At 49.2% G+C, this 9,285-nt stretch overlaps 1 protein-coding gene across 1 annotated transcript in view; it reads left to right on the top strand.

Moving 5' to 3' along the window:
• The first annotated feature begins 5,191 nt into the window (after window positions 1–5,191).
• Window positions 5,192–9,285, top strand: part of TRABD2B (TraB domain containing 2B) — a 266,418-nt gene continuing 262,324 nt past the window's right edge. Inside the window, exons 1-2 of the mRNA XM_048313104.1 lie at window positions 5,192–5,461; window positions 5,897–6,457. Of these exons, the coding sequence (XP_048169061.1) occupies window positions 5,354–5,461; window positions 5,897–6,457 (669 nt within the window). The 5' untranslated portion in view covers window positions 5,192–5,353. The remainder of the gene's footprint in view (window positions 5,462–5,896; window positions 6,458–9,285) is intronic.

The following is a 9,285-nucleotide window of genomic DNA, read 5'->3' as shown; positions in this document are numbered from 1 at the left end:
TTATATACATACACAAGTGCAGACTAAACTTTATACAGAGGCAGAATGCATTCCAGAGTCTGACACTGGGAAAGTTTTTCTTCAGCTATTTACACGCCTAGTCTCAGGCAGGATGTGGTCTGTCATTGCAGAGGCCACAGCACAAGGTGAGACTTTGCAAAATGTAATACAAGCTATTAATGCTGGTTGGTCTGCAAAATTCATACCTCGTTCTTAGGAGGGAGGATGTCACGGTTGAGAAGGGATTTTCTTCAAGAACTAGATTGGTTGTTTTTGCTACACTGAGACCAAAGACACTGAATTGGACACAGGAGGACAAACAGGCAAGGAACTGTAAGACTGACTACAGTGGCTACATTGTATTGCTTGCAACACACATAAAAAAAAAGATGTGAAACATTAAAACAGTGGTGATAATTCAGCAGTTTCAACGTAACAGCCTTAAGTAGTGGAAGCTTGTTCCTCTGACAACTGCATGTTTCAAATCATGAATTGCATGACTGAGCAATGATGTTTTATGTGACTACAACATCAAAATCAATCTTCTGCAGGAAAATGTATTTGCCCGACATATCACAGCACAGGTGTCACAGCAAATAACAAGTCATGGCATGACAGCTAGCGGTGCAACTGCTTTAGGCTTCACACTTTTTTGAGTCCAGGGAAGCTACAGAGAATGCCACCTGTGTATAAGAATAAAGAAATCTAATTAGCATCTTTAATTGGATTTCAGCAGCATGATCTAATATTGAAATTAACCATGCTCAGAGTGGTTGGACCAGAGACCTCAGGAAGTTCCTTCCAATCTAAATTGTTCTGTGATCTGCAGCATACAAGAAGATTGAATCTCATCTGCCATCTCTGGAAGAAGACACTTCCAGCTTCATTCATGGAAGAAGGAAAAGCTGGGTTCTTACTCTTCCAGTTTTGACACGGGACAGGTTTGGGGAGAGTCACTGGCCAGCAGAGCTCCTTGTTGCAGGAAGGTTGTGAGAAATGCACAGACTGAAATCTACTGGGTGCCTTCAAAAGAAAAGTACACCATGGTGGAGACAGGGAAATACTGATACATCACAGGCCAACAATATGGTGCGTTTCCTGTGAGGAAAGTGAATGGAGAGGAGCATCTTCTTTAAAAAAAATGTTACGCTTCCCTGCATGCAAATACTGATCCCTCTCACGCTGTTTTCTCTCAAATCTTATCATCTTCTTTACCTGTTGGAAACTCGCTGTAATTACAAGTTCCAATGCAAGCTTCTCATTAACAAAGAAATTTACCCTCTATTCCATGGGGGTTTGTTTTGTGTCATTAAAGATACTGTTAAAGCCTCCACAAATATTTTTTATACCCACACGAACTCCTTATTGAATCTGGCTGTCTTTGCGTCCTGTTTTAGCACAACTCCCTTGGTAAGTTGTTGCCTCACTGCACCCCTAAAAGTGGTTGCCTTTAAGTGGTTGGTGAAATGATTAATATTTATTTAGTAAGGTTCTTTGAAAATGATACATGACATAAATAACAGCTAAAAACTATTTATTATGCTTCCACAAAAATAATACAGCTTTTGTAAGATTAAAAGCCAATTCCCTTACTAATTTTCTTAAAATTTGTTAAACCAAAATAACATAGCCTTCCCTTCGCAGCTTAGCCCTCTTATCTCTTCACAGTTTTTAACAGTCAGTATTTTCCATCTGATTACTTCTAATCACACTGTTATACTGCTTTTACAGCCTTGGGCTTTATTACAAAGCTTCTCTATTACTCCAGATAGGGACAAAACAGTAGCAGGTAGGGAGCAATACACATTTTCCAGAGATCAGCACCATTATTTAATGTTTTTGTAAATATTTACTTTAGAAGCAGGCTAAATGTTACTTAAGATTTGTTCTAAACTGCTGTGTTTAAAAGTAAAAAATCACAAGGACATATGGAACTCATCTGAAGGAGAAAAAAATGCTACAATTTCACAAAAGAATTAATTTCTTTACTGTTACCAAAGAGTTGCCTTCATAAAACTTGTGGCATGCTTTTGTATCTTAGGTGGAACATCATGACACACATCATGTGGTTTTGTGGTCTCCTCTGCCTACTGCCTGAAGCTCTGGCTGCAGTTTCCCCAACCTGACTGTCCCACCAAATCCGTACACACCCTCATCGTGCTCCCACTGGGATTTCTGTTCCTGTTCTGCTCTTTTTTTTTTCCCCCTTCTTCTTAGTCATCTTACCCACAAGCGGCATAAATCAAGGCGAGGCCGTGTTTTCAGAGCTAGACAGTTCTTGCAACATCAGGGCTGAGTTCAGGGAAACGGCTGGAAAACTTGCTATCCTCACACACACACACACACACACACACACACACACACCTGCCTTTTGGCTCATGGAAGATGAGCACAGTGCCAAAGACGTTTGTTTATTCTTGCCCTGAGTGCTTTGATATGTACGCTATCGATGAGGGCAATCGCCTCCCTCACAGCACAGCACCCAGCTCCAAGCAGGGCCTCACATCCTCACAGACCTCCCAGGCGTCTTCTCCAGGGCATGAGACGCTGGGTCATGTCACTCCTGATGTCCATACCAGCCTCCTGACGAGGCCCCTCTGTTCTCTCACTGCTTTGGAAGGCATTTGGGAAGGAGCTAGAGAAAGGGTAGACCATGTCAAAGCAATTACGCCAGGCAAGTGCAGCCATGCCACTTAGGAAGTGGCACTTCCTGAATGCAAGGAGAGTTTGATCCAGCTGGAGCAAATGCAGCTCTGTGTTACAGTGTCAGGACAGCATCAAGCCTGTAGCTTTTAAAAGGTTTGTAGCAGCTTAGGGAAAAGCAACAGGATCCTGTGTTGTGACTCTACTTAGCCCTTGTCGTGTGGTATCTGCTGGGACATGGGCTGTACAACCTTTCCTGCTCTGGACCTTCATTTCAGGTGTTGTCACCAACAGTGACCCTGCATATTTGGGATGGGTGGGCTGAGAACGAGTGCTGAGGCACACTTGAGAGAAAGGTGGGGCTGCTGCAGAGAGAAAGATGGCGTGGGTACGTGAAGCCAGGCCCTGCCCTCCCGGTCCCTGTGCCATCACACCAGCAATGCCAGGGAAGCAAGCTGGTGGGGAGGCCATGTGAGAACTCACTGCCTACAAAGCAACACACACACACTGCTGCCACTCCCTATCCCAACAGCACGGAGCCACAGGTGACTCCAGGCCACCAGCACCAGTGTGGCCATAACTCGGTTGTCTCACTGGACCATCCTGTGCTGCAGCAATGGGACACCCTATGTGCTAAAAAAACTTCTGCCTCTCTGTCCTTCTCTATTTTTCCCTTATCTGAACCATATCTCTCAGGGTGGAACCAGAAAATGAAATATTTATTTGAAATATTAAAGAACTAGAAACACAATGAAGAAAAACCAGTCCCCTATTCCGCCTGATTTTTACCTGTCTGGGACATGTGGGAGGAGCGAGAAGAGGATGAGCGTCATCACTTAGAAAGGAGCTGCTGGTTCTGGCACTGTGGTGAACTGCTCTTGCCAGGAGCAGTGTGCAGGGGTGCACACACAGTGGTTCCAAAGTGCCTCTCAGTAATCTGTGTGGCTGCTTTTGTCCATCAGTCACCACAGCAACTGGTGTCCCTCACAGAGTCCACGGGGCTCTCAGGAAGCCACGTTTACATCCAAGTGGGCCTGAGTCTGTCACTGTCATTGGCAAAACTCTGCTGGCTCCACTCTGAGTTTTGCCAGAGCAAGCACCATGCATCATAATAGTAACGACTGTGTTTCATCACGTAAATTTTGGTAGTTTTGATCATTGTCAATACAGTGAGGAACTTCCCGGTTTTGGAAAGGGTTTGCAGTCGGGGAGGTGATGGGAAAGCCAGGATACAAATTGGCTCTGCTGCACACAGCAGGATGAGGGAGATACCCTGGGCTGGGCAGTGTCCTGCAAGGAGAATGGGCTATGTCCGGCACCCTCACTCCCATCCCTGCCCAGAATGGACCTGGAGATGCAGGAGTTCTTGCATCTGACGGTGACAGGCATTGTCAGCCTGTCCTCTGCTCTGAAACCCTTTAAACACACGGCAGGTGGTGTGAGTTGCAGCTGCTGAACTCAAATGCCTTCTGCAATGACCTCCAGAGAGGGTTCCAGACCCTCAGGGACCCTGGAAGTGCTCCCGTCGCCAAGAATCCCCTCAGGTCGAGTTGCTGAGGCTTTTCGGTCCAAGTGGAAGCTGGATCGCTAGCGATGCGTGTTTTAAACTACACAAGTTTCCCTCCTTCCATCCTCCCGTGAGGCTGAGGAGGCGGGGGTCCCGGTGAGGACAGCTGAGGTACAAGGTATAGTGCTGCCCGCGCCGTGCCCCTGTCCTCCACGCCGGGCGCGGAGGGGCCGGGGAAAGCCGGGCATGTCCTGACCGCGCGGGTCAGCGCAGCCGGCGAGAGCTGAGCGGGGGCGCCGCAGGGCATCCCCCGGGGAGCCGGCTGCCCTCGGTTCCTGCCCGTGACAAGCCCCGTCGGACTGACTCTGTCACATTTATTGAGTTTGGGGCTGTCGGAACTTCTCGGTTTCGCGCTGTTGGTGTTTAACGAGCGGGACGCGCCGCGCAGGTGCCGCGGGACGGGCGGGCGAGGGGGGAGCGCCGCCGCCCCTCAGCCGCGGCTGCCGCTGGGGCGCCATCGCCCCCTGGCGGCGGCCGCTGGCGGCGGGAGGCGCGGGCGGGCCCGGGCGGCTGCGCGGAACTTTCCGCCGGCGCGCGGGTCCGGCCTCCGGAGCGGGGAGCGCGGAGCGGGGCCGGGGTGCGGGGGCCGCCGCCACCCCGCCGAGCACCGCCCGCCTTTAGCAAGGCGCCGCGGGAGCCCCTTCTCGGCCGCCGAGTTAAAGAAAAAAAAGAAAGTCAAAAAATCTTGTTTTTAAACTTTTTTATTTTCTGGCTGCTCTCCCCCCCGCTCTCTCCCCCCCTCCGCCCCTCTCCTCCCAACCTCCTCCCGAAGCGGCGGGGCGGGAAGGAGCGTCTCCGGTCTGCAACACCAAAGCATGGCGGAGGCTGGCGATGAGAACCGTCCTCCCCAAAGCATCCAGCGCCTCTGACAAGCCCGGAGCCAGAGGGGGTGGGGGTGGGAAAGGGCGGGAGGGGGGAGAGCATGGGAGGGAGGGGGCGGCCAGTCCTTCCCCCTGCACTTGTCAGATGCAGATGGGACTGGCAAAGTTTGTTTGAATAAAAAAAAAAAAAAAAAAAAAAGGCTTAAAAAAAAAAAAAGGGGGAAGAGCAGGAGAAGGGGGAGGGAAAAAAAAAAAAAAAAGATCCTAGAAATCCAAAAAGGCTCATCTGGGAAGGAGAGAGAGGAGACCGAGAGGAAGCGGGATGCAACTCAACCTGACGCTGATCTGCTTCGTCTTCGGGGGGTTCCTGCCCGACGCCGCGGCCCGGCGGGAGCAGATGGACACGGGGCAGTGCGACCTGCCCCGCTCGGTGAGCCGGGCCGGGCCGGGCCGGGGGCGCGCCGGCCCGCGGGGGATGCGCGCGTGTCCGCGGGGTGCGCGGGGGCCGCGGGGCGCGGGCGGGACGGGGGCGCGCGGAGGGACCCCCCCGCCCCGCGCAGGCGGACGCGCGCGGCCCCGCAGGTGTGGCGGCGCTGCCCCGCGGGTCCCCCGTGGAGGGGCCCGGGGCTGGAGCGGGGCCGGCGGATGCGGGGGCGAGCGGGGGGTCACGGCGGGACCCAACCCCACGCGGGCCTCATGGTACCCGTCGGCTTTGCTTACTGCGAGCCCGCGTGGGGCTTGTGCGAGGAGATGGAGAAGCGGGACCCCCGCTCCTCCTGCCTTGCGGGCAGCCCCGAGGGTGGCATCACTATTTCCTGCCCTTCTGCTCCTCCATCGCTGACCAGCCCCTCTATCTTCCCCGCAGCAAGGAGAGCTCAACTCTTTCCTCTGGACCATTCGCCGTGACCCCCCCGCCTATCTCTTCGGCACTATCCACGTGCCCTACACGCGAGTTTGGGACTTCATCCCTGACAACTCCAAGGCCGCCTTCCACGCCAGCTCCAGCGTCTACTTCGAGCTGGACCTCACGGACCCTTACACCATCTCGGGGCTGGCCAGCTGCCAGATGCTGCCCCACGGGGAGAACCTGCAGGACGTGCTGCCCCGGGAGTTGTACCGCCGCCTAAAACGCCACCTGGACTACATCAAGCTGATGCTGCCCCACTGGATGACCCCGGACCAGCGAGGCAAAGGGCTCTATGCCGACTACCTCTTCAACGCCATCGCCGGGAACTGGGAGCGCAAGAGGCCCGTCTGGGTGATGCTTATGGTAAACTCCTTGACGGAGACGGACATCCGCTCCAGAGGGGTGCCGGTGCTCGATCTCTACCTCGCCCAAGAGGCCGAGAGGATGAAGAAGAAGACGGGTGCGGTGGAACGGGTGGAGGAGCAGTGTCACCCACTGAACGGGCTCAACTTCTCCCAGGTAAGGAGGCTTCTGGGCCTCGTGTGTTATCCCAGGATGTGGGGGCCGTTCTCCTTGCTCATTCATCAGTTGGTGGGGGTGAGCCCCAAGCCTGCTGCAGCGGGGTAGTCACTCATGGGCCTCAGCAGCTTTTGTGGTGGGCTGCCTGTTTGCTGTCACACTGACCAGTGCTGCCTGCAGAAACCCTGTGATGTGCGTGGCGAGCGCTGCACGTGGATCATGTGTATAATTTATTTGAGAGGCAAATGTCCAGGGTGTGAATGTGTGTGTCTGCTTGCTTGCCTCTTGTGAGGGAAATTTCCATGCTTCCTATCCTGTCCCGGAGCTGGGTAAAAAGTGCTTTTTTGTTTGCTTGTTTGTTTGTTTTGAAGTAAAGCAGCTCTGTGGTACTTGTCAGGAAGAGGATGAAGCATGAACAATGAAAACAGAAATTTCGACATTGTTCAAATTGATTTAAGTACATGTAAACTGTCACTCGTCTTTATAGTGGTCACTCTGGGTCAAAACAAAGTGACTCATGTTGTCCTTGTACTGGGGGAAATTAAGTGTGCAATATGCATGGGTTTATTTCACTTTAGAACAGGTAAATTTCAGCAGAAAGGAAAAGACGTAGGCTAAGAAACAAAAGTTATTGGTGTAACTGGACTCCGGAATTCTTTCAGTGGATTTAGCTTTAAACAACCAAATACTAAGCCATGAGATCTATTTCATTTCAGTGGATTAATCAGGAACACAGTAACAGCTATTGACTTTGCTTTGTGGAACTGTTTATGTGAAATGAGATTTACTAGAAATTGAGGAAATGAATGTGTGTGGAAGAAAACAAATAATCCAGGGGAGATTTAAGGTGGTGTCAGTTACTGCTATGATATTTCATTTTTAACCTGCTTTTTGTCATTAGTTTTGGATCAGTCTATTTCCAGCCTTATTTTACTGTCCTACTTTGACCGAAAAAATTCTTAGTGATGTGGGAATAAGGATTAAAGGACTGATCTTCAGTGTGATTAAAATGTCCTTAGAGTGCCTTCACCCCCTGCTCCCCTGAAGTCCGGTGGGAACTATTTTAAGGGGAAAAAGTCTGGCTTTCAGTAACATTTGGTTCATCCAGTATTTTAACTAGGAGTCTTTACATACAGCCTTCAGAGGAGATTGTTGCAAGCACTTTCGAATGAATTTTCTTGTTTATCAACAAAAATAATTAAAATAAAGCCCCTCAGGACCCTTGCATTAATTAACACACATCCAAACCAAGGAATTCGTTTTACACTGTTCTGTCTGAAAGGTTTAAGTGCCTATCCTCTCTGTTGAACCCCTTCTTTAAGGTGAGGTAAAAATAATTAACCATTGCAGACGTCCAATAGTGTTTGGTTGTATTAGGTTAAAAATGGCAGTGAGAATCAAGCACATGAAAGCACTTGGTTAAAAATGTACCACTTGGAAGCCTTTTAAATGTGAATCATGCTACTTTTTTTTCTCTTTAGAGAGAGTGAGCAACAGAGAAAGGAAAAGGGACAGAGTACAAAACTCACTGCTGCTCTTACCATAATTGTGTTTCTCTCCAAGTTTTAAATAGAAACAAAAATTTCCCATTCATTTTGCTCCAAAAATAATCTAAAAAAGAACAGCAAAGGTATTACTGCTATTGGCAAGTAAAAGACAGTCATTTGTGCAAAACATTTGTGCTGTTTAAAAAAATGCATTCCATTTTAATTGTTAGAGAGAATTGACAAAGTTGCTGAAATAGATGTGTGTTCAGGAGGATTTTTTCCTAGATTGAAGCTTTTTCTGGGAACAGGGCCACCAGAACAACAGGAGACAAAATTAAACAAAACAAACCAGGTATTTATTTTCTTGCTTCCTCTAGATTTCATGCATCCTGACACCTGGCTAGTTGTTTAACAATAGTAATTTGTAATGTTATCACACCGTCTAGCAGTCCTACTGCTTGGTGTATTACTGTGCTAATTTAGTGGAGTGGATTACTATTGCAAGGTTTCACCTCCCAATTCCAGGTCTTGGAGCCTTCCTTAAGTAACACATAATTAAAACACACTAAAATGGAAATCAGAAATTGAGCAGCTTTTGTCTCGCGGGGTGTTTGCAGAGTTTGATGAGAACATCTGTGATAAGTTACAGTCCCAAACCTGCTAAGGGCATCAGTGGTTTTTTACCTGTTTTCAGCATTGCTGTTACAGGAATACTGCACATTATTTCTGCATTCAGAATTCAGGTTTTAAGACTGTACTTTGCTGAATCATGTCAATGCTTTTGTTTCCCACGTCCCCAAAGTCCAGTATTTTTGCCCTAAGCAAATTAAAAAAAAAAGACAAAAAAAGCTTTTTTTCCCTAGTTCTTCCCCTCAAAGGCAGCTTTGTGCTACTGCAAATATTTAATCTGACTACATACACCAAATCTGTTAATCTGATACCGTGAGGAGGAGGAAATCTAGGAGTGGTCCCGGTGTGGTACTTGGTTTTGATCTGCTCTGAAAGAAAGTGGATACACTTGCATTTTTGACCAGGAACGATCTTTGAAACGTTCTGTGCGTGGCTTTGAAATGTTGATTGTCTTAGCTGGGTAAAAAGATTAGGGTGGCTCATATAATTAGCTGCTTCCTGGAGAGCCAGCTCCTGCAGGTAGAGCAGGGAGCATTGTTTTCTGTTGTAAACCCCGAAACTTTGTAGTTTGATGCTCTGCTCCCCCTGAAATCTCTGTGCAGTGTTTCTTGCTGCTTTGCCACATCACTCCCATCCTCCTGCTTCCCCTTGACTGGCCGCTCTCCTGCTTGGATCCCGGCGGGGAATGTTATCCCACCTCCTGGGACTCTG

This window comes from Corvus hawaiiensis, chromosome 9 (assembly GCF_020740725.1).
Source record: "Corvus hawaiiensis isolate bCorHaw1 chromosome 9, bCorHaw1.pri.cur, whole genome shotgun sequence".
In the NCBI taxonomy this organism is placed as follows: Eukaryota; Metazoa; Chordata; class Aves; order Passeriformes; family Corvidae; genus Corvus; species Corvus hawaiiensis.
Note: the sequence above shows the minus strand (reverse complement) of the source record. Positions and strands in the feature narration are given on the sequence as shown.